At 39.7% G+C, this 25,852-nt stretch overlaps 1 protein-coding gene across 1 annotated transcript in view; it reads left to right on the top strand.

Moving 5' to 3' along the window:
• The window catches only part of suclg2 (succinate-CoA ligase GDP-forming subunit beta), a 95,531-nt gene extending 73,062 nt beyond the window's left edge, over nucleotides 1-22,469 (top strand). The window contains exons 10-11 of the mRNA XM_054784341.1: nucleotides 10,962-11,082; nucleotides 21,236-22,469. Coding sequence (XP_054640316.1) covers nucleotides 10,962-11,082; nucleotides 21,236-21,348 — 234 coding nt within the window. The 3' untranslated portion in view covers nucleotides 21,349-22,469. The remainder of the gene's footprint in view (nucleotides 1-10,961; nucleotides 11,083-21,235) is intronic.
• Nucleotides 22,470-25,852: the final 3,383 nt, after the last annotated feature.

The raw sequence follows: 25,852 nt of genomic DNA, 5'->3' as shown, positions 1-25,852 counted from the left end.
TTACCGTGGTAGACGCATGTTTTCAATACGCTGCCCCCTGCAGTTTGGGAGCAGACGCCGCGCGGAGTGTAACGTCACACACGGTCTTCCGAGCGGTTTTCCATGCAGCTCGTTAGAGCGAAAAGTATAACCCAGCCTTTAGCGGGGTTTAGAGTTGGCCGGGCACATTGTCACATGTATGGTATACCTCCCTTTCTCCAAACCCAACTAGACCAATATATAGATACAATTTTTGGACTATAATCAAGCCTCTCTGCCTTGACCACATTGCACTCTGTTGCCTGCATAGAACATTTTGACACATGGAGTTGGCCATGTAATGTTGCCTCTTGGCCAAAGCAATCCAAGAGGATGTCAGAATGTGCATATGATGTGAAAGCTCCAGCTATAAAATGGCCCAACTTCTCTTGAGAGCGTGAAGGCTTTAGATTTCCAGTAATCTTGTGCGGAAATGGTATGTTGTAGAAAATATTATAAATGAGCTCGATGACATTGGTTGTTACAATAAATAAGATTGAAACCTATCTCTGCTTGGCCATGATCAAAACAAGTACGTAGCCTGATACATTAGCTTTCCTACTGGCAAAATTTCAGACGCTACTGTCTGTCAGGAGGTATCTCTGCTCGTGACATGGCCAATCTTTGACATAATGCTCAGTCTGTCTCTCTAGACCTGAGAAGGGGCTGTCATGCTTCAGCAGGCCGGATAATTATTTCCCTCTTATCCCTCCTTGCCAGGGCCGGTCTTAGCCTTCAATAGAAGCCAGGGACCGCACCACTTCCCATCACCTCTTTCCGTCTTCTTTTTTTCTCCATCTATCTTCTTCCATTGGTTTCACTTCGTCTCACTCCAAGATTCCAAGAGCCTCTCTTCACGCAGCCTGACTTTTTTTCTGTATCCACAATAACAGATTTACACAGGCAAAATAGCTTTTCAGTTTTATAAGACTTTATGTTCCATAAGTAATATGCCATAGAGTATCTTTATGATATGGCTTGCATTACTCATTTGAATCTCTTTCACTTATGCAAAGGCACAAACATTTACGCTTGCTTTGATGTATGCAATTTTATAACTGCAGTGATCCACTGCAGTTTGCAGCAGCAAAACCTGCTGGCTGAAATCACACACCTGTTACACGGCAGGATTGTAGAGTAGATGTATTCAAAAAGCTTCTGATTAAACTGCAACATATTACTTAAATGCTTAAAGCAAAAAAAAACAAAAAAACATGGCATTAACTTTGAAAATACAGTGGATATAGAATATGAACACACAATGAGGCCTTGATAAATTACACTGCCTAGCCAAAAAAGGTCAGCACTATATTAGAGGCTCCCATTGGCTAATTACTGTATGGGGGATTATGATTCAGCTGGCAACAAGTTATTTAACCCTAACTGATGCAGTGGCTTCTCATTTGTTAAACAACCAGTCAAAAAGCGCATCCTGCGCTCATGGAAAACGTGTTCATCTGTTTCAGATGGGTCAAATTATTGCCATGCATCAAGCATGAGGAACATCTAAGGAGATTGCCAAAACTGCTAAAATGGGGTTAAGAACTGTCCAATGAAAAATATGAAAATATTCCGTTTATAAATCAGGAATCCTTCTTGGCAGAAATTCACTTACCACAGTCGGGTCTGGAACCAATTAACCGTGATAAACAAGGGATTACTGTAGGTGGAAAAACATCACAATAACCTGGTTGCATGAGAATGGATACTTTGGAACGAATTGGAATAATAATTGGATAAAGCACATAGTTGCTTTAATGAAGATATTCAGTATTCACTCTGTCACAGCACCTTGATGGACAATCTTTTCACACTCTTCCTTGTCAAACAGATCCAAACATGTCAGTTTGTGAGGGCATTTCTTGTCCACAGTGCTCTTTAGGTCACACCACAGATTTCCAGTTGGTTTTTCGTCTTGAATCTTGACTGTCTGATAAAGCTATTCTTGTGTTGATTTGAATGTATGCTTCATCTCATTGTCATGTTGAAAGGTGAAATAATTTTTCAGCTTTGCTTCCTAGTACACACCCTTTGCCATGTATTTGGAAGTGTGCTAAAATCCCTCCACTTTAACTAAAGCCTCAGTTCCAGCTGAAGAAAGCCCAAATCATGACGCTGAGTGAAAAATATAGACAAGGCTGAAGAAAAGAAATGCGTTCCAAATCTACAGTGTATGGGGAAAACCTGTTATGGTCTGGTAAATCCCAAACGGTATGGGTGTCACTGAAGAGAAAATGTACCTTACGCCATGATACTGACTGACTTCAAATCAATTGGCCATACGAGACCCGGTGGGGTAACCTGCTGCACATACACCAGTATGTCACACAGTATGTCAGTTTGAGTGGATGCATGAGTGGATTGTTCCTTCTGTGTTTTCTCTCCTGCAGCTTGACAGATGACTAGCTGCCTTTGCAGAAGATCTGCTTGGAATAATTTGTCTCATTTTAAAATTAGTGACAAACATGGCTGATGAGCTACGCACAGGAAGCTTCCCTTGCTGCTGAATCATAACCGCTCACTACAAAGATGTTGAAAATGTTACTTTTCTTTTTGTTTATGCTTGTTAAACAGGTGTGTTTTTTTTTTCATTTGTGGCTTATCACACATTCATAGCGTTTCCCTCTGACTAAAATGTTTCCTCTCACTTCAGCATCTTTTCTTTGCCTCAGTATGCGTGCAGAAGCTGAGATCCCATCATTGTTGGCACACTGCCGTGAAACAGTTCTAGCGTCCATTGCATTTTATTGTTTTACTGTAGCTATCGTCTTTTTGTTAAGAAATCTGATCATGTAAATGGTTCATTCCAGCAAAGCATTCATTTTATATGCACGTTCCTTCCCCGTCCTTCTCCTTTGTCAGTAAAACCGGGCTTACGCTGTTACTTCTGGGGAAAATGTTGGGGAGAGAAACAAGAGGCAGAAAGTAGATGGGACGATAAGAGTAAAAATGTTTGCAGTCACACGAATTGCAATGACAACTTGCTTCAACGTAGACTGGAACACGGTAATCAGAGCTCACTAACACGAGCAGTCTCATTATTCGAAGAGATGTGTGATTACAGACCACAGGCCTACCTTAATTTAGCAGTTGTGCATGTTAACCTGTGGCCGCGGGGCATGGAGTGGGGATCGAAAACAAATAAACAAGGCCTGCCAGAGCATGTGGTGACAGTACAGGCTGTCTACTGGAGATAAGACAGAACAATGGCCCTTAATAGGCCACAGAGGGACACACACCCATCTCCAGCCCTGCCTTTTTCAAACCCTATCTGCTTTCTGGTAACAAAGGAAACGCGATGCTTTCCCTTTTCGTTCCTTCCTGCGGAGAGATTAGGAGTGCTTAACAGGGGTATGGTCATGGAAATGTGTATCAGACTGATAATTCAGTAACGCTTGCAGAACTCTTGGAACAAGCCTGGACAAAATGAGAAGAAAATGCTGCTTCCTCCTTTGGTTGAAGCTTGTGGGAGAGAAGTATATGCAATTCCCCGCTCTTTATTAGTCTGTGGGTGTAGTTAGATGGCGTTCATAAACTGAAGTGTTGACATCATAGTTTGTAAAGATGAAAATTTGTACATACTGTATGTACCTTATTTACTGGACTATACGTTTTTTCATTGTTTGGCTGGTCCTGTGACTTATAGTCAGGTGTGACTTATACAGGGTCAGGCAAAATGATCTGACACATTTGTAGGTTAAATAAAAGGCAAATAAAGTAAAGAAACAGGAAAGTGTTTTTATTTTCGAAAAGTACATATAAAGCCATTCTGTTTCATTATGTTTTAAAAATGAAATCAGTCCAATGGGATCCATTATTGTCCACACACCCAATGCAGAGCCAGTAGCTCTGAAGTTGGTAACCCATAACAAGATGGTGTTTGGAGCAGGTACGGGATCAATTCTACCAAGATTGAAGTGCAAACGGAACGCTCGTTGTGTTGCAGTTACGGATTCGTTTGTTTTGATAAACGTTTCCACAATGAAAGCGCGATGCTCACCAGTCCAATTCATGGCAGCAACTGAAAAAGAAACTAAAAACAATGGCATAATAAAGAAACAAAGCAAAATGGCATTATGTGGAAAAAAATGTCATTATATGTACTTTTCGAAAATAAAAACACTTTTTTGTTTCTTTGCTTTATTTGCCTTTTATTTAACCTACAAATGTGTCAGATCATTTTGCCTGACCCTGTATATCAAAAACTATCTATAATTTAACATGTTTTGACATGTTAATTCACACAGACAATCATGAACCAAGGAATGAACATTACCGTTGAAAGCTATGAGAGGGTGCGCTAGGCTTGGAACAGCTACACTCCTGATAAAAATTTCAAGACCAGTTAAAGAATTGCAAGAATCTACATGTTGCACAGTTGGATCTTAAGGAGGCTCTAAGTAGAGCTTCAACGTGCAAATAGAAGAAATGCGAGTGAGACAAAAAAAAATGCTTGATTAAGCAATTTACTGCAAACAACCATGAAACTGAAATCGGCTGTTCATCATTTGATCAAACGTTTAAGACCATTAAAAGCCAAAATCTTGGCAAAAATGTGGATTCAATGTGTTTTCTGTCAGGTATTCACACTGTCATGATCCCTTTATGGCAAAGGCAAAAAAAAAAGCTTTCTTTCTTTGAACGCAGTCGGATTGTTGAGTTGCATAAGCAAGGCCTCTGGCAGCGCGTCATTGCTGCTGAGGTTGGACACAGTAAGACAGTCATTTTGAACTTTTTAAAATAACCTGAGGGTTATGGAGCAAAAAAGTCATAAGATAGACCCAAAAAAAATTGTCAATGGCCCTGAGCCAAAAGATCCGATTGCCCATGAAGACACTGGATGATCCTTGGCCCAAATTAATGTTGTTGGTGCCGAGTGCCGCCCAATAACCATCAGACGGTATCTGCAAGACAAAGGTATTAAGAAGAAAGGCCTCGTCTCCTTCAATGCCGCAAAATTGCATGGTTGGAATTTGCACGAGAGCATGAAACATGGGACATTGAAAGGTGGAAGTAAGTTTTACTCTGATGAGAAAAAATGTAACCTTGACGGACCTCATGGCTTTCAACGTTACTGGCATGACAAGGAGATCCCACCTGAGATGTTTTCCACACGGCACAGTGGAGGGGGCGCCATCATGATCTGGGGTGCTTTTTCCTTCAATGGAAAAATGGCGCTTCAGGTTGTGCAGGGGCGTCAAATGGCCGCTGGCTATGTGGAGATGTTGCAGGGGGCATCCCTCATGACTGAAGGTCCTCATCTCTCTGGTAATGACTGGGTTTTTCAACAGGACAACGCTGCACTTCAGTGTCCGCCTGACAAAGGACTTCTTCCAGATGAATAATGTCAGCTGAATAATGGCCATGCTGCGTGTGCATGTTCTCCTGATCATCCAATTGAGAACATTTGGGCATGGATGGCAAGGGAAGTCTACAAAAATGGACATCATTTTTTTTGTCTCTCTCCCTTTTCTTCTTTTTGTATTTTGAAGCTCTGCTTAGAACCTCCTTAAGATCCAACCTTGCAAAATGTAAATTCTTGCAATTTTTCAACTGGTCTGAAATTTTTTATCAGGAGTGTATGTGCTGCCCCTGTACCCTTGAAACATTCACTTAAAGACCACAGAGAAAGACTGAATACAAACAAAATGCCCACAAAAAGAGTTCCAAAAAAGAGCTCCGGATTTGTTCAGAAGCAATGCAGAGGGTGAAAAATTCAGTGGGTTCACTGATGTGGGATGAGATGAGCTTGGTGAACTTGTTTACCAGTAACTTGCGTGTTGGACTCGCTGGCTTGTTATGTTAATTTAGCCTATTCAGTCTCCTAGGTGTGTTCTTCATGCTATTGTGTCGCGGAATAACTTGCCTGCAACTTACACGACGTAGCGATTTCGTCCTAAAATACCGTCTTATGCCAGCCTGTTCACTACATGTCCTTGTACGTTAGTGAATGTGTCATATTGTCATTTGTGTATATATTTGTAATAAATGTATTAGGTTTAATTGTAGTTGACAGACCAGCCCATTTCTCATATGAAACCCTTTCTTTTTTCAGTTTGACTTCAAAATGCCTTGGGAGGTTTAAGATAGCAGTGATCCTATTGTGTAAAATTTGAATAATTTCACATGGCACCCAGGTTGCAGTCAGCGGCTCATGCTGTATAACAGCGGCTGAAAGAAGGCACAAGGATCGTCTAAAGAGAGAGCTGCACATTATATGTGTGACTGCTCACATGTGCTGAGCTCTCATGAAAGAAATGTATCCTGCTGCCAAGTTAGTTCACCTGCTTCTGTGACAGGACGTATACCTGTATATTGCTACTAAGTGTAATGTTGGATTGGAGCTATTTCATACCTCGAAACATAAGTTTTGATAACCCCAATGAAGCAGGGCAGAACTTTTGATTGGAGTGACAGTCACAACTATCAACTCAGACAGTTCTTTGCTTGTTTTTTTTTTTTTTTTTTTTTTAGCATTACTCAAGTTGTCAAAATGTGCAATAGAAATTCTTTTCCGTACCATGTTCAGATTTGCGTATCGTGCACCCTCTGATCTGATCACGTCACATTCAATCACTTGCAATGACTTTCTTTTTTGGGGACCCACATTACATCACATGTTCTTACCTTGTTCTGTCTTCCCCAAGTAGTATAGTATATGGTATGTAGACCAGATTTAATAAGAAAACACAAACTTTGCAGGAAGTGTAACACAGTCCTTGACACATATATATTGTTATAAACAACACTTACCTCTTTGCCAAGCAACATAAATCTTTTTGTATGTATCATTTATATACATGGATGTCAATAGGAGATGCATGAATGGAAGAAATATGGCTCTTCCCAAAAGAGACAGCACTGAAAAATGCGTTGCAAACACCTTGAGAGCAGAATCCGGTAGCGAAATCCTTTTGAATCTCTGCTGTCCCCTAGTGGAAGCCATTTAGTGTGTTGTGCAGGCCCAGTAAATTAGGTCTCAGTCTCAATTTCAGATGAGTGGTGGTCAGTATAAGAGTTGTACACTACATACTGTGCAATACTTACTGTGGTTTAAAATATTGCTTATACGTTTAATGCTCACAGCAGTGATGCTGACCCTGCATACTGAGCTCAGATTCCCTAAGCAGGAAAGATTCAGGGTGGTGCCAAAAAAAACGTAAAAAAAATTCACCTTCAATATAGTAATATTAAAACTAGTTCTTCCTATTAAGTCTTAACTTGGAAAAGCTCACATTGATTCAAATGTAAACCGATGCACAATTAATATTGCTACGAACGTAAACATAAGTCTCCCTGCGGCCATCATTTGTGTACATAGTTTTGCATTTTGCTGTATATATGTCATTTTTATATAGCTTTTGTATGTGGGTTGTTTTGGACATCGTTACTGCCTAGTGTAAATGAAGTTTTTTTTATAGAGAATTATTGTGTGCAAACTGTGTGGTTATTTAAAATATAGCTGTTGAGTGTATTTAGAATTTATTGCTCTTATTATTTATTCACTTATTTACAGGATTTCTCTTTTGCGGTGAGGGTATTTATACTGCATTTCAGCCATTTTGACCATATAAAATATCGCCGAGGCCGGCACTTCTTGTAGGGCCGGCTCTGATTAAAACAATCATCATGTGGTGTGATTTCTGAAATGTACCAGCACATTTTTTTGCCTTTGTAACCCTTTTTTGCATTTCAAATTGCCTTTGTTTAAATACTGTGACACAGTTCTTTATTTTGAGCCAACATGTCCATTTCAGCCTACAGTTACCTACAGGTACCTACCTTGTTTGTTGCAGAGCTGTCCTGGTCTGTGCTGTTTACAAGGAGATGCTCATTTGGATAGCACGTAAAGGACAATGCCTGACTGTCACTCTAATAGCCATCCAAGTCCTTGATCTTCTCTCCCAGTAAACATCATTACCACACACTGCAAGCATACACTCACAGTGGGCAAACACAGAAACGTGTCCGAGACACACTCACAAGCTGCTCGACCAAATCGGCACTAGCAGATTAGAAGTGATTATAAACAAACATGGAGGATTAATCCTGTGTGCTCTTGTCTACTTTTCCAGTTAGCTAGCCAGGCTAATTATCAAGTGAGAGATTGTTAGTGTAATCGCACACTTAGACACACAAACACATTCGCTAAGCAGCCTTTCTTTGTTCAACACATCACTTCCTGGTGATTTTTTTCATTTATTTTACAAGTGGGCTCGTCGGTATTTTTTTCCTACTGCTGGACAGCAGCATCTGAGGTTGAATGGCACCTGTTAGTGTGCGGCACATGTGTTACCGATGGCTGTTTCGGAAATGTGGACACCTTGACTTACAGTGGCACCTTGGTTTTTGTCATTAGGTCATTCCAGAAGGTTTGACGAAAACACAAACCAAAATGTACAAAAACCGAAATCATTTTTCCCATAACAAATAATATTAATCCAATGAATCCGTTCCAGACACCCAAAGATATTAACAAAAATACATTTCAGTTTTACATGCAGAAAACAATAATTATAAATGATGAATGGATGTGAATATCCCGTACATCCTGGCGAGATCCTGGCAGCAATGCACATAGACTGCTTTGTTTGGGCACTCGGTTTCGCAGAACGACGGGGTCAGTAACCCGCGGCTTTTCAGTCTCCACATTGTGGCCCCCTTCGCAATGCTCAAATATTTCTTGTAACACCCGAGTGGGAGTGGAGTCTTTCACATGTATAGCACTTTTCTACCTCCACTCAAAGCGCTTTGACACTGCCAGCACATTTACCTACTGTTGACGCAGCATCAGGAGCAACTGGGGGTTCAGACGTACTGTACACTTGTAACAGTGGTCATCCCTGCAGTCCAGCCATGCACACGCTGGGCTCGAACCGGCGACCGCATAAGTCCGCTGGTAGTTAAGCCGAGCAGCGTTAGCCAGCGAGCTAAAAGTACGAGGCTGTCAATCCCAGTGCTGCGCATTTCTTCAGGCATCAGGTAGTCAGGTTGAACCAACATGCTAACACAACCCCACTAGTTGACATCTGTTTCACTTGCACACTGTTCTTAGGTTTGTTGTGTTCTGTTGTGACAGGTCAAATGAAGAAAGATTCAAACTTTTAAAAGTTTATAAGCTGTTACATTTTGCAGCTCCAGAAAATTTTTCTTTAGTGGCCAAGGAAGCAAAATAGATCTTTTGTAAGTAAATGTTGCCGACCCCTGGTTTCGGGCAAACAGACCAGTTTGTTATGTGCAAGGAGACAGTGGTTTGGTTTGGTTTGGTTTGGTTTAGTTTATTTGAACATGAAGGTTACAATGGAATACATCTCGTGAATCATTCTTTGACAGTTCCACATGTCCAAAAGGAGTAGGAAGAAGCAAAGCTTATTTAATCCTACCCCCCATCCATTCTACATCTAGTACAGTACATGTAGTTCACTTCCTGGATTCCGTGTCATGTTTTCAGTGATAGTCAGGATAACACATAATAGATAACAGTGAGATAACCCTCCCCCCAAAAAAAGAGAGAACATTCATAATAATGATAATAATGATGACAATACTAAATAAATAAATAAGAACAAAGCTTTTTTTTTTCCCTTTCCTTTTTTTTTTTTTAAACACAACAAAGAAAATTATAAAAAAAAAATAAATAAATAAATAAATAAATAAAAAATAAAATTTAATTAAATAAATAAAAAATAAAATAAAATAAAATAAAATTAAATAGAAAATAAAAAAATAAATACAATTAAATTACAAACCTGACAGAACAATCAGGACTCTTCTGCCTTGTATTTAGCAAACATCAACTGCTTGTAATGTTTTTTGAATTTGCTCATCTCTGTACATTGTTTGAGTTCTTTACTCAATCCGTTCCATAATTTAATTCCACACACGGAAATGCTGTGGGTTTTCAGCGTTGTTCTCGCATATAAATGTTTTAGGTTTAATTTTCCTCTAAGATCATATTTCTCCTCTCTGATTGAGAAATACTTGATTAGATTTTTGGGTAACGAGTTATTATTAACTTTATACATTATTCTAGCGGTTTGAAAGTGTACTAAATCTGCGAATTTTAATATCTGTGATTTTAAAAATAAAGGGTTTGTATGTTCTCTATACTTGGCATTGTGAATTATCCTCACAGATCTTTTTTGCAGTACAGTGAGTGAGTGAAGATTGCTTTTGTAATTATTTCCCCATATCTCCACACAATACGTTAGATATGGTAATACTAAGGAACAGTACAGAGTGTGGAGTGATTTTTGATCAAGAAGATATTTTGCTTTATTCAATATAGAGATATTTCTCGCCACCTTTTGTTGTATATATTTAATATGAGATTTCCAACTCATTTTTTCATCTATTATAACCCCAAGGAATTTATATTCTTCCACTTTTTCAATATCCGTTCCATTAATTTGTATTTGGTCGTACGTGTCCTTTCTACTATTACCGAATAACATTATTTTAGTTTTACTTAAATTCAGAGATAATCTATTCTTGTCAAACCATGACTTGTACAACAAGAGGCAACATTTTCGACAAACGCCAAAGTGTACAAAATGTTACACTGGAATTCTATTGCAGGTTCATTATCAAGGTAGCAAAAGACTTCACGTCATCAATGCCATTCCTTTTTTTTCCCACTATTACTTTTTTGTTTGTTTGTTTGGTTTTTTTTTTGCAAGAAGGATGTCATCCATTGTTCTGCCAGAATGTTGATTGTGTTGTTGAGCACATGTTTACTCAGTCTGTTATTCAGGTTGTATTCAGGTGTGAAAATAATCACTTGTTCCCTGACATGCAGAACTTGTCCAAAACTCATGTTTGGACATAAAATCTCAAAACATCCATCTGATTTTATATCCTTTTTAAAATATTTTATTATCCTGGCACATGCCATGCTTAGTTCGCCTTGTTCTAAATCCACTTCTTCAACTTTTCGTTCACAGGTTGAGGCCATTCTTGTCAACATTTTTGGGGGGATCGTCAACTGTGCCATCATTGCCAATGGTATCACCAAAGCATGTCGAGAGCTGGAGCTAAAGGTGCCTCTGGTTGTCAGGCTTGAAGGTAAGAAAACACTCATCTTCCCTAAAACAATGATTCCATATACTGTCACCTTTGTCATTTTTGGGCCTAAGTACAGTTGAGGCCAAAAGTTTGGACACACCTTCTCATTTAATGTGTTCTCTTTATTTTCATGACTATTTACATTGAAACACGTGGAATTATGTGCAGTGTTCTCTCGCTGTTCACCTTTTTTTAGTGCTTTTTTTATTTTTTATTACAGCGTATGAACGCTGTTACAGGCTGAGCCTGGCCCTTTCCGAAGAATTGCATTGTGGGTAGATGAGTGTCTCTCTTCTCTCTCTCGTCTGTCTACACCGCCCATTGTTTTCTGCCTCCTGATTGGCTGTAGACCACTGTCAATCGGTCTCCTTCGTGCCGCCCTGCCGTGTCTCCTGTGTCATCATCGCTAGCTTGTAAATGAATCTTTGGTTCGAAGGAGGAGGACTGCAACAGGAGTGCTGCAGCAATATGTTTTAACAAGGATACAAAAATGCTACCGTACAGCGGAATGGCGCCAGGACGAAAAGGCACTGTCACAGGAGTGAAATACACGTAAGGGACTTAATAATTTATTGTGTCCGACCTGTAGGTTGATCATTAACAATCAAACGAAGTTTGAACTTTTGTGAGCGTGTTTAAGCAAGAGAGAAATGTGAGAAATGTTATTGCCCGTCTGGGGAAAGTGTATAAAGTGTATGGCGAGGGGTTTTACAGCCTTAAAACATATATAGTAATTGTAAAAAACTTCGCGGATATCACTTATTGTGGGCTATTTTGGGAACCTATCCACAGCGGTAAACGAGGGAACAGTGTACTTAACAAAAAAGTGCGAAATACCTCTAAATATGTCATATATTTTAGATTCCTCAAAGAGCCGTCCTTTGCTTTTTTGATAGCCCTTGGTGTCGCAATGAGCTTCATGAGGTAGTCACATGAAACGATTTCACTTGTCAGGGTTACTTAGTGGAATTTCGTGCCTTATTAATGGGGTTGGGACCAGGGGGTTGTGTTGTGTGTGTCCAAACTTTTGTCCTGCACCGTATGTGCTTTGTGTTTTCATGATGATGATGAAATCTGTCATGTTTTCATGATCTTTTGCTCTGTCATTGTGTGAGTAGAGTGCCTCATCATGTCTTCATTTTTTTTTTTTCCCCCAATTTGTGTTTACTTTTGTTGCCGTGACCTATTTGCTCCTTCGACTGGCAACCCCACCCACAGCCTAATGCGTACAGGAAACACGTATGGCTAATGAGCAGTAGTACACCTTGTTATTCTATGAGTCTGACACAACATCCGGAGTAACATGTGCATTACTACCATCAGGAGCATAGAGGTAACAAGACTGAAGAAGCACCAATTTGTCACCTTGATTCTAACTTTGAAACCCTTGTGTTATTGCTGCTCCACGAGCTTATTCATCTTCATTGCGGCCCAGTGTCCCAGCTCGAAGAGCAGTGCATTTCTCACGTGTCACATTCCTCCGCACCCGTCATTAGCGGTGGCCAGAATAGCAGTAGAGACACCGCTGATAGGCTCACCTTTCAACCTGTATATGCTAATGAAACCTGTATCGTCCTGTGTGTGTGGTGTGTATGTGCGTCCATTAGCGTCACTTCCCTCTGTATGTCCTCACACATGCTAATATTGTTTGCAGGTGAGGGCATGGGCGCCAGCTGCGCATAAAGGTACCCTGATGAAGTGTTAACATGGCCGCTCAACAAAAAAGTGAAGCTGCTATTAATAAGGATAATTTGTGCAAGCACTATTTTTTTTTTTTTTTTTAAATGTGTCAGCTTTTCTTTAAGAAATCATGTGGGTGTGAAAAATGTTGTTTACACTACACACAGAGCTATAACAATGCCAGATGGGTTACTTAAACTAAATAACACTTGTCAATTTAACGTGGAAATTGCAGGCCACTTGCTAAATAGATTCACTTAAATATAGAGTGTGCCTGAAATCTGTTTTTATGTAGCTAATTACAAACACAGCCGATTGTATATGACTATTATGAGCCACTAAAATGCTGCACGTATTTTAATGGTGTTTATATTTTATACGGTTGCAATATAATATAAGGCTGATAAGTCGGCTGTCTCACTTCTTATCCCAGGCGCCAGAAGGTCACTGCTGGTGGTTGGACCAGCCATGTTTGCGTGACCTGGGCCTTATTCAAGCTTTAGCTTGTGGGTCATTGCATCTTGTGTTGCAGCCTTTTGGAGAAAATTGCTTGGGAATCAATCAGCGCAGCTTGCTGGGCTGGCTACAGGGCAGTGGGCACGGCCCAGTGCTCAACGGGATCAAAATGGATTAACTGGCACTCGTTTAATTGGAAAATCTCTTTTAAATGGCTTGGTTTGATTGCGTTGGCCGTGACTTGTGTATTCCCATTTTGAAGAAGGGGCATGTGGCCGCGATGCTGGCACAGTTTAAGGAAGGAGTCAAACGACTTTCATAAGGTGTTTTTCTAGGGTAACAAACCGCCTTTTATCACTGACTGCAAAAGAATGTCTTACAATTGACACACACACTCGCACGTTTGGAAGAATGTAACTGCACTGCCCTCTTTGGTGAGACTGTGAAAGTGGAACCTACTTCCTCCCATTTTAGAGAAAAAAAAATAACCTTAAATTGTCCTGAGGGTGCAGCAGCAAATGTGAAGGCTTTCGCTTAGCTCTGTTCCTGGCTTATTGATTTACCCAGTTGTCCCTTAATTGTCCCAAACAGGTGAAATGGGTTCTCCTTGACAAGTGATTTATCCATATTTGTAAGTGAAAAGTGGTGTGATGTGTGTTAAATACAGTGCATCCACCTCAATTCACTCACAGATCAATGCACTTATTGATATGACGGAGTAAAAACACTCATGTTGGCTATTATTCTTAGCTGTGTTTATATGTTGAACACCAGTCAAGACAATGTAAGCAACATGAAGACGGATTAATGACTGGCAGCACATCAAAAGAAAAACTATCTGCACCACTCACGACTATCTGGCGTGCATTTTGATGAGGACTTTTTGATGTTTGACTCACGGGATAGTGATGGGAGGAGTACGACTCAAACATTTTTGGCTGCAAAGAGAAAAACCATGCTGTCTGGCTACTGATAATTAAAGAGCGTTAACGCTCAAAGTCCGAACAAGGATGATGACATCGGGTGATGAAATTAAATGTTTTAAAATATTCAGCAAGCTCAAGTTGGTGATATTTTCTGTTGCATTGGATGATATATAAATACTAATGCGTCTGTTCTAGTTCTGAAAATCAAGGAAGTTGAAGTGCATACATTACATTTAAATAAGATGGATACAGTGAAGTAGTGATTCCGCATATGTACAGTGTGTACGTCGGAACCTTGGCTAGCGTCCGCCCTGGTTATCGTGTTTTTCAGTTAATGTCGAAAATGTATGCCAAAATTTTGCCTCTGTTTTATTTACATACATTTTCCGGTTAGCGTACAAGATGGCCCCCGTCTTGTCATGTCATAATTAATAAACTGCCTGAGTCCAACCGTGTTGTTAATGTATTTTTATAGCAAAACATCCTTAGCTTCGAACAAAGAAGCTAGTTTGCTACCAAAATGGCAACTGGACGGAAGCTATTTAGCCCGTCTCTTTTTATAGTTTACATGCATAAAACAATTATAAATGTATATAAATGACAAATTAAAGGGATAAATGAACATTTAAGGTTACTTTTACCTTCATTGAAGACGTGATTGTTGATGTGAGTTTTCCCGAAGACACGGTGTAGCAGCACGTCACAACACGGACACCATCTTCCTGTTTTGTCATGAGTCATTCCTTGAATTCAATTCAACAGTGTTTTTCACCTTCTTTATCAAAATGCTGGCTCTTGAAGCGTTCTTTGGCTCCATTTTGGTGAGCTTATTAGACAGTATTAGACATTATTGAGGTGAGAAATACTATTCAAGTCAAGAAATAACTCATGGCAAAACAGAAAGGTGGTGTCTGTGTGGTGTCTCGCTGCCACATTGTGTCTTTGGGAACTGTCACATCAAGAATTAGTAACCTTAAATGTTCATTTATCCATTTCATTCATCATTTATATACATTTATGTGCATTTGGAATTTTTTACTGCATGTAAAACTGTAATGGTAAAACTATAATAACATGTTTTGTGTTCACATTTTTGGCTTTCTGGAACTGATTAATTGGATTTACATTGTTTTTTATTGGAAAAATGTATTCAGTTAGCGTCCGTTTCAGTTAGAGGCGGACCGTCTGGAAGGTATTTTAATGATGCTAACCAAGGCTCCACTCCAAGTAGGTTATGTCTGTATTACATCTTTAACTGTACATTTATTTGGATTCAGATATTTAGGTACGGCACCTTTTGGCACAGCTGCATACCAATTTCCCACGAGATACGCATTACAAATAATGGACAGGAAGTGTACAGTCGGGGTTGCGATGCACCTCCACGAGCCCGGGTAGTGTTCCTAGAAGCAGATTAAAATCTGAGAAACGGAAGCGGCGATCTCGGCAAACAAAAACGGCCTTTGACCCTCTCCCGTCATTAAAGTCTCCTGCTTTTTAACAATTTGTAAACGGACAAATGCAAGTGGGTAAGATGAAAGCAGTGTGCTGGAAGTATTACAGCTGCACTTCAGCCAATAAGGAACTTTCATTTACTAAAAATCAAATAATAACTCACACTGTTTAAACTCTTATGGGTTCTCTTTCCTACTGTAAACCAGGGGTGTCCAAAGTGCAACTCGGGGGGCCATTTTTCACCTGCAGCTTGTTTTTAATGAATTTATTTTATTTTGTTTCTTTAATTTTTAATTTAACAGTGAATCGCATGAATGTTTTTAGGCTGAAAGGGTAAAGTATTTTATTGTTTCAGCCTTTCATCCACAGGGCAAAACCGTTTTGGATGCCTTGAAACAGTATTTTGTAAAACTGCTAGCAGATTGGGAAAATCTGCCTTGTCGTTGCCATGTGGACAAGCAAAACAGCACAGTACCTTCTGAGAACGATGATGTCACCGCTATACAGATATTACACTAATCTGTTTACTAACCTATAACACGAAGCTTATATAGTTTATAATACACTATATTAACTTACATTGGATTGGTTTTAGCATTTTTAATGCACAAAATGTATCAAAGTGGCCCCCCACATTCTTCAATTTTTCCACATGCTATAGCGATATTTTTATTTTTTTTACCTGATGCTTTTATTCATTAAAGAATTACGACATGTCCCCCCTGTCCCCCTCCAAATTACGTCCGTGGGCGTACCATTACACCCCTAGTCTGCATGTACTGTATGTTTGTGCATTACCATCAGTTTGCATGAAGTGTCAAGCTACAGTCATGGAAAAGAATATTAGACCACCCTTGTTCCTTCAGTTTATTGATCCGTTTAAATCCCTAGGTACATTAGTTTGGACAAATATAATGATGATAACAAATATAGCTCATAAGAGTTTCATTTAAGAGCTGATATCTGGCAACTTCCATGATTTTGTTGATAATAACCCAAATCTCTTAAGTTCTTACATGAATAGCTATAGCATTGTACTCTCTGTACTCTTGGAGCTATTTTTCTTGTCATTGTTATATTTGTCCAAACAAAGGTACCTTTAGTTGTATCAGGCATTCAAATGAACAAGAAATTGAAGAAACAAGGGTGGTCCAGTCATTTTCTCCATGACTGTGTTTGCATGATTCCATGATATTCAGCGTTTCAACATTAAATACTTAAATACAAATGCATGAATCATAAATGAAGGCATATGCAACAGTTGGTGTCTATAACAGTGCGCAATGTGGGACTGATTGACGTAGACTTCTAGTTCCGTCTTGGAGAAAGTCTGAACTCATCTAAAGTGTTTTCTGTTTGCAGACAATGAACACACATGGACAGGCTGTGCAAATAAACAAAAGGAAATAACCGCAACAAGACCACCACGCAGAATCCGTTGTAATATTTTTCATTATCCTTATCATCTCAAAGAATACACACCCGTTTGTGCTCCAAGCACATGGTTTCTCCCCCAGTGGGAAACCAAAACAGATAGTCCTCTTCATCAGTTCTAAGCCTTTGTAATCTCAGCCTGTTAAAGCAGAACTTGGCACAAAATTGGGAGCTTCTGCATCAACAAAACTCCTGTGGCACCCAAATTTGGCACAGCCCCAAACCTTATTATCCTGTTGAAATATGGCGTCCTGTAATTGAGTCACACATTAAAGTGACATTCTCACAATAGTCTAGTAAGCCTGCTAATTAGAGTGGAGACGCAACAGAAATATGTTGTGAAGTGGTAATATATCATCATGTGGCAAACTGCTCGGCCTTGTTTTGTTCAACGGTGTGTTGAAAGCCCCTCAGCTGAGCGGGCTTCTAAGGATGCTGACTAACGGCATCATACAGGTAGCTTGGAAAGAACTGTAAAGGTGTGGGAAATTGCTGATTGTGTGGTTTTCAGTCGACTTGAGATTCTAGTCGTGGCTTGTCAAAGGAAAAACAAAAGGATCAGACCTGCAATAAGCAGCCACTGATACTGATGTCGGAGTTGGACCTCAGAAGACTTTGTGTAACATCAGGCTGTAACTCTAAATCAGGAGTAGGAAGACAATAGGAATTGAGGGAAACTATAAACGCCTTTGATGTTTGCTTGTGCATGAATGTGTGGCCCAATCCAAGATGAGAGTAGGTCTCTAGCAGCACCTAGTGGTAGCGGGTGAACACATACCCATCCACACTCACCCAGAGGTGCTGTATCCAGCTGGGTTCCGTCCTTGCCTTTGCTGCTGTGAGCTACCAGAGCTTCCTACTGCTCACGGCCCGAGTGCCATCAGCTGTCTCTCTCTCTCTCTTCCACACACACACGTGCAGATAAATGCCAGGTGAAAGCACGTTTCGTCCTCCCATTCGGAGACGCCGCGGTAACGCAGCACACTTCACATCTCATGAATATTTATGGTAGGAGAAAAAGCAAACCCGCACGTGTTATTTACTTTGTCACAACACTGTATGCAGTTGCTGTTGCAGAATATGCCATGCATTATGGATTTATGTCATTTGTTTGCCGTGTTTTCTTTTGTTTTGTTTTTTTTTATCTGTTGCTGCTTCACGTGGTGGTGCAAATTGATTTTAATGATGTGACAGACAATATGGTCCACATGGGTAATAACAAGCTGTGGAAACCACTGAAGTTCGCAAGACAGACGACTGACAATAAAGTACAGTCACCCTCATCCGTCACGTTCTTATGTGGACGCAGGAAGGAAGAATATCAGTCGCTGCTGTAAATGAATGAGGACACGCTACCCTCTTGTGTGTGTCTCCGCGCTAGGCCTCTTTCTGCTCTTACACTAATTAATTATACCAAAGAATTGATTGCGATGTGAGTCGTAGAAACTTGCTATCCGGTTGGAGAAAAGAGATGAAATATTAGTCGTTAAGTGACACTGTGTCACTTAAGAAAGGCTACTGATGTGGTTGTTGGGGCCATGCAAGCTAGGAGAGCTAAAATCTGCTATGGACACAATCGCATGTTGTCATCAAGCGTCTAAAGTTTGGTGAAAGACTTGGTTTAAATGCATTTTGTCAGCACAGTACTACAAACATGCAGTATTTCATGGATTGATCCCAACAAAGCTGAAAGACAGTGGGACACCTGAAGTTGAAACATAACTTCCTATTGAAGATGGCACAAAGAAAAATAATCATTCCACATTCGGCTCAACTATAGTCCTGATTATTTACTAATCTACTTTATTAATTGTACAATTGTCAAAAATAAGACATTAATGGCAGCAGCTGAATGAGTTCATTAATTACATTCAAGTTTTTAGCATAATCAGTGCAGGCGCATCGTCGGAAGCCACACCTCTATTATGACAACAGACAGACGCACAGATAGCATCCCCACAGAGTCACACCTATCCTGACCTGAACACATCCACAGCAGCGGCACCATATATCTATCGCCAACTCGTAGACATGTCTTTCCGTCTCGCCTTCAACGCTTCCTCCCAAGGGGATGCATTCACAGACACTCTCGAGCTCCGAACATCACAATAATGGGCGTTTAGGAAACGATGCATTTAAAAGATAAATTTCAAGCATAACTTTCACTTTGACACAAATATTTTTTGCTTTTGTGACAGCTCAAACATGTAAACAACTATACCACAACATAAACAACACAACAAGTTAGGTTTTTTTACATCAAAATAACAATTTATTTAGAAATATAACACCATGAACTATTTAAAATGTTCTCATTTGGAACTGAACTAGGAGTGTGCATGTGTTAAAATTTCCCTACAGTGCGTCATTTTTTTTTTTTCCCCGTTTCAATGTGACAGCTGCCTCCATGCAAGCGCTTGCTCTTCCTGTCGTGTGTGTTTCTCCTTCCTCTTGTGATCCCTGCCGAGCTCTTATCAAATGCACTTCTGCCACCTAGTGGCCGTTTTTATGGCATTAAAATTGCTCTCAAGCCTAATCTATTGGTGAGGAGTTTCATCAGCACCTCCTTTAGCCTCTCGTGCAAAAAAAACGGAAACTTGTTGCACGTGTGTAAGTTTAAAACAAGGTCAACCATTGTAAGACGTAAAAATGTAAAGCGTTGACCAAATAAAATGCATTTTAATTAATGTTATTCCATGCAAAGTTGCAGAGTTTTCACTTGTTAAACCTGCAAGTCATTTTTACATGTTTTCTTTATTTTTTAAACTGAATTACCCTTAATAACAAGTTTCAGTGATTTGCAGAAAGCAGGTGACTTTTGAGGTGGAGGTGCTAATTGCGCTCTACTCTGCATTCCTCAATACAGCTAATTGAAATAAAATGAACAAACAATAAATAGAATCTGACTCTTACAGCTCCACAATACCATTGCAAACATAAACGAGTATTAATGATGAACCCATGAGATCAGATCACAGCCAGTAGTCGTTTGTTTGCCATCGTACGTACATGAACGCCTCAGCATCACAGCATCGGGCTGTTTTTGCTTCATTTAACCTTTGTGCTCTTTGGCGTCTGTCTCGTTCACTGGTATTCCCCAGGCCAGCCTCGCTCCTCGCTGGCAGTGTCCTTCCGCCCACCGCTGCGCCCCCTGCCCGTGTTGTGACAGCACTGTCAGCTTTGTGTTGCTTTCATCGAGTGCAGCGCTCAGAGGCAGCCAGTCAAGAGCCGCTGGCTCGTGTGTTTGTGTCTTTTGTGTGTCTTTAGTGTGTCTTTGTGTTTGGGCACTGCTCGACCACGGCACCAGGCCACCATGTCAGCCAGCACCTGCTACCCTCTGTCCATGCTGCAGCCAAGGAAGCACACATTGCACAGTCAATGGCGTTGTTTACAGAGAAAATAACTGAAGTCCTGCAGGATGTCATCCCGCTGTATTTGTGTGGATGCCTCCATTATGTGTATGTGCAGATGGTCGATTAGGTGCATCCACACAAAGCTGGTTTCTGTGGTTTTTGTCTTTTAGATTGTGTTTACACTTGTGGTTTGGTACTCCGGTCCGTAGCAAAACTTCAAACAGGATACCCGATGCTCACTTTAGTGCAGTTTGAGGGAGACAGTGGAGAAGAGACAGTACTTTACTTTCACATTTTCACATTTATTTTGGTCATTTCTGTTTAATGTAATTTTAATGCTCATCTGTGTAGCGTCCATAGCTGCATGTTTCTCAGACGTGCACACTGGTGGTCAATGCGTGGAAATGACGCTCTTTTAAAAGTATATTTTAGAAGCTCTTCATGAAATCTGAGCTGGTAAAAATATCAGAAAGTATGACCAATGTATCCAACGCAGCGGACAGCGTTTTGTTTTGGACGATTTGCGTTTCATCACATATCTTGTCCTTACATGATGCATGTTTTTACTGTGCAGGCTTTGGTCAGATGACAAAAACTCCATGACCATGAACCACAAGTATGAAGGCAGACTTAAAAAACAGAGTGACTGAGAGGCGATGTGCACCGTGGCCTGCTCGGCCGTCGGTCACAGAAGAGGAGAGGTTGTGCGAGTTTTAAAGATAAAGATTGCGTCCACTCCTTAGCAAAGAAACCGCACTATCAGAGCAAACGCAGCAGGGTTTGTTTTAACCAAACTAAACATGGTAAGCGTGGCCACACCCTTAATGGTTGTTCTGTTGTGTCTTTCAGGGACCAACGTCCATGAAGCTAAAAGGATTCTAACCGAGAGCGGCCTGCCCATCACATCGGCGGACGACCTGGACGACGCTGCTAAGAAAGCAGTGGCCGCCATCAAGAAATAGTCAAGATGAAGCCATCTCATTTTCCTCAAGAACGTCCAAGTGGCCTTACTGCCTGTCTATGTAGCTCCATTCGCAGTCACGTCACCAACATGTCGGCTGCCTGTACCTCAATAGGCTTGTTTTTAACAAACTGTCATCGCCTCCTTTCACACTACAGATCATCACATGCTTTATGAGCTTGATGAGCCGTTCATTTCTTCTCCCTCGTGCAGATTGCCTGCTCATATTTCCAGTTATCGCCTCTATTCTCTACATTGATTGGCATTGATTACCATGTAAATGTATTGCTTTTTATTTTTCCATTATGAAAGTCAGTCAAACAGACAGACAATATTGCAATCTTGATAACAGATTAGACCGAGGCCTAACACTTTTTCCATTCCATTTTCCAAAACATATTCTGGCGGTGTTTAGTTTTTTGTTTTCGTAGAACTTTTACGACCAATTGTTTAGATTAAGTCAATTTTAAGAAGAGGCATTGTCAAGCTTCACATTAATAATTCATCTTGTCTTTGGTATAAGACGGGAAAAGATTAAAGAGAAGCAGACAATGTCACTGTGACAATTGAATGCTGTTTGGAGCCATGGGAAACATCGGCAATGTTTCCCTCTTTTGTTGTCTCTCTGCTTCCACTCATCCATCCAATCATGTGCAGATCATTATTATTCATCAACATGGATGAAGTATACAAACTTAAAGCGCTGTGAATTTTCTACATCGTGTCTTATTTGAGTTCTTCTTCACTCAGTGATGCATATTTGCAACATAGTAGATCTGTGCCTAAAAATGGTTTGTAAAAAAATTCTGTTCCACTATCATTCAGATATGTTGAAGAAGCAACCTCAAATATTTTAATATATAATAAAACAAGTGATTGTTGTTTTGTTTTTTTTTTTACTCTAGATGAGCAAGTAGGTGTTGAAAGCCAAAAAGTGCAATGTGAGAATACACGTGTAACCTGAATATAGTTTGGGCCTAATTTCAATCAATAGCACCATTCTTGCTGTTTTGTCAAATTGGAAGCTATCAAACAGTAAAAATCTATTTCAATCCTAATTTTGTCGTCTGTTCAGTCCAAATAAAATCACTTGTACACTAATAAAGACTGAGCTTTTCTTTTTTTCCCCTAATTTAAATTGACAACCTAAAATTGTGTTGACATGTGCACGACACCTTGTCAGCACACACACACACACACGTTAAACACACATCACATATTTCATCTCGCTTCATTTTAAGAATGACTTTTGGGCATGAATGAATATTTTCCGAATGAGTGTGGGTGTGGCCGAGCCTGGCCCTTTAAGAAGAGTTGCATTGTGGGAAGATGAGTGTTTCCCCCGTTTCCCTCTCTGTCTGCACCGCCCATTGTTTTCTGTGTCCTGATTGGCTGTAGACCATTGTCAATCAATCTTCCAGTCCCCCTGTCATGTCTCCTGTGTCATGCTAGCTTGTAAATCAATTCGGTTCTGAGGAGGAGGACTGCAGCAATGTTTTAACAAGGATACAAAAACGTTACAGTACAGCGGAACGGCGCCAGGACAAAAAGGCAAGGAAGGTTTGAACTTTTTTGAGGGTGTTTACAGAGAGAGAAATGTGAGAAAATGTTAACGCCTGTCTGGGAAAAGTGTATAAAGTGTATTGTGAGAGGTTTACAGCCTTAAAACATATATGATAATTGTAAAACAAAATGAAGTTGGCTACTTCACTTACTGCAGGCTAGAAATTAGGATCAGACCTCACAGACAGAATCTCATCTTGAGGTGAGGGCTTTTTTTTGTTTCTCATGTCAAATTGTAAATATTCAGCTCCTCTGTATTTGTCTTCTAGGCTTTTACACAATGGGTTTGTAACAAAACAATTGTTACCATTAAAATGTCTGAAGGGAAAGCTATCGTTTAGAATGTTATTCACGGTTGCTAGCCTTGATGCTAGCAAGAAATTCTTGGGGTTGTCACACATACTGTAGTCACATTTATGTACATCACATATACAGTGCAGTAGGCTGGCCTAAAGGTGTGTTTCCTGTTCATGTTCCTTGAATCATGTTGTGTTCAAATGCATTAACACTTTCAAATTTAGTTCTGCCTTTTTGAAAATTTTAAAAGACTTGTCCCATTAAAATAACATTGAGATCACCAAGTCATGGGACTGGTCGTCACACTGTGTCAGAGGTGTCTTTGATGGTTAATTTCCTCTTTGTTACGACGGGTTGTAAAACGACAACACCTTAAACTTCCTTTTAATGTAGGAATGACTATTGAAAGAGTAAAAAGAAAGCTGTGCTGCCCTACCTTTAATGATGCTATGCTTTATATTCCAGCCATGGTTTAACATTTTAATGCACATTTTATATTACAATAACAATAGTCAGAAACTCCAGTCAGTCTCTTTACTAGATCACGGGAGTCCAAAGTGTGGCTCGGAGGCCACTTTCGGCCCGCGGCACATTCTAAAAATATTATTTAACAAGAAAACAAAGACCAACAGCAAAACTGAAAAAAATCAGCAGTAATTTACAAGAAAAAAGTGAAAATATTTAGAGATTTTTTTTTTTAAGTCTATCGAGAAAAAAAAATAACAATTTTACAGGGCTAACATTGTAATATTATGAGGAAAAATAACGTCATTGTAGTAGCATAGAAACAAATTGTATATAACATCATGAGAAACAAACTAAACAACAAATGAAGCTGTAATTTTTGGCAAATGAGGTTCCAGAAAAAGTTCTAGTGTTGCGAGAAAAGAAAATGTACGATAAGAAAGCTGAAATAGTTGGAAAATTAAAAATTAAAAAAACAGCAGTAATTTTACAAAAATAAAGTCGTATTCTAATGAGACATTTTTGGGAGAAAGTAGCATAATATGAGGAAAAATAACGTCAATTTAGTAGCATCAGGTTAAAATATTAAAGGGACTATTTTTTTTTACGTTGTAATGTTATGAGAAACAAAAAAAATGAGGTCGCGGAAAACGTTAGAATGTTTTGAGAATAAAGTCATAATTATGAGAAGAAAATTTACAAGAAAAATTGGAAATAGTTGGAACACTTAAAAAAACAACAGAAACAAACAAAAAAACTGCTGTAATTTTATGAGAATAAAGTCAAAATATAAAAAAGTCATATTCTAACAAGAAAATAGTTGGAATAAACTAAAAAGTATAAACTGGTAATGTCATGAGGAAAAATAATGCCATTTTAGTTGAAATAATAAAGAAAAAAGAAACAAAGTTTTTGGAAAATTAGGTTGGGGAAAAAATGATAATGTTACATAAAGTCAAAATATGGGAATAAAGTCATAATTACGAGAAGAACATTTCATTAAAGAAATTAAATTAATTAAAGAAAGTTGGAATATTGAAGAAATGGAAAGAAAAACAAAACAGCAAAAATGGAAGAAAAAAAAAAGAAGACCAAAGTTCATATTAATAATGCGCTTTTTTATCTACATCACAAAGCTGAGATGCAGTTTTTTCTTTAAATATATAGTTCGGACACCCCTGTACCAGATGAATCATGTTATAAGTAAACACCAATATGTTCAATCCTACACACAAGCTTAAGATTGCTCTTCCGGAATTGTTACATATTTGGTTTGCAGTTCAGTTTCTACTTGGGACACAAGAGCTTCTAAAAACTCCCACTTGTAATTTTCTAATAAAACTCCCTGGAGAGGCTTGAGAGGAGTGACTGTCCTTCGTAGACCTCCTGTCAGACACACTGACTGTGTGATGGATTATCTGTCAAGCAATGTGAGAGGATGCCCAGACAAACAGGCTTGACTACCACCTGCGTTACGAAAAAAAAAAAAAAAAAAACACACACACACAAAAGAAGTTGGGCATGCACTAGAGGAACAGTTTGTGTCACCAATAAACTTTTGAGTGTTCTTGCTGTCTGTAAAAGCTGTGAGGACTCCAGATGGGTCCCCCGGTACTCGCTGCTCGCTGTTTTGAGTTTTGCAAGTTCGATGTGACACCAACCCTGCATGCGGGAGAAAGATGTATTACAAGTCAAAAACAGCTTTGGAAGTCACACTTTTATACACACAAGGTGAACTGTGAGTGTGAGGCGGGGGAAAGCGCTCCCGTACCGAGAGCCCTAATTTATTTATCATGTTTTAATTTCCATCACCCCTATCGAAGAGTCATCTGAAGACAAGAACTGGTGCACGTTGGGCTCATGCGCTTCCCCCACGCCTGCCAGCCAAGCCGTAGAAATGGGCTGAAGGGTTCAATAATTGCCTTATTTCATGCTCCTGGCTGCGTGTGTCAGAAACCTCTCCGCTGATGGATTGGACGGAGGAATTTAAGGCTTGTTAAAGCAGCCTTCTCCGGCCCTGATATTGTTTAATTCAGTGTCAAGCTGGAGGTCACAATGAAATGTGCACACTGATTTACTGGGCAAAATTAGTGCCGCTCCATCATATAAATATAGATGAGGGGAAGGAAGCTTTGGAGGTCAGCCTGAAGACTTCTGTCATGCAGCTTTTTAAAGTGCAC

The sequence above is a fragment of the Dunckerocampus dactyliophorus genome, chromosome 8 (genome assembly GCF_027744805.1).
Source record: "Dunckerocampus dactyliophorus isolate RoL2022-P2 chromosome 8, RoL_Ddac_1.1, whole genome shotgun sequence".
Taxonomy (NCBI): Eukaryota; Metazoa; Chordata; class Actinopteri; order Syngnathiformes; family Syngnathidae; genus Dunckerocampus; species Dunckerocampus dactyliophorus.
This window is presented reverse-complemented; position numbering and strand designations above follow the sequence as displayed.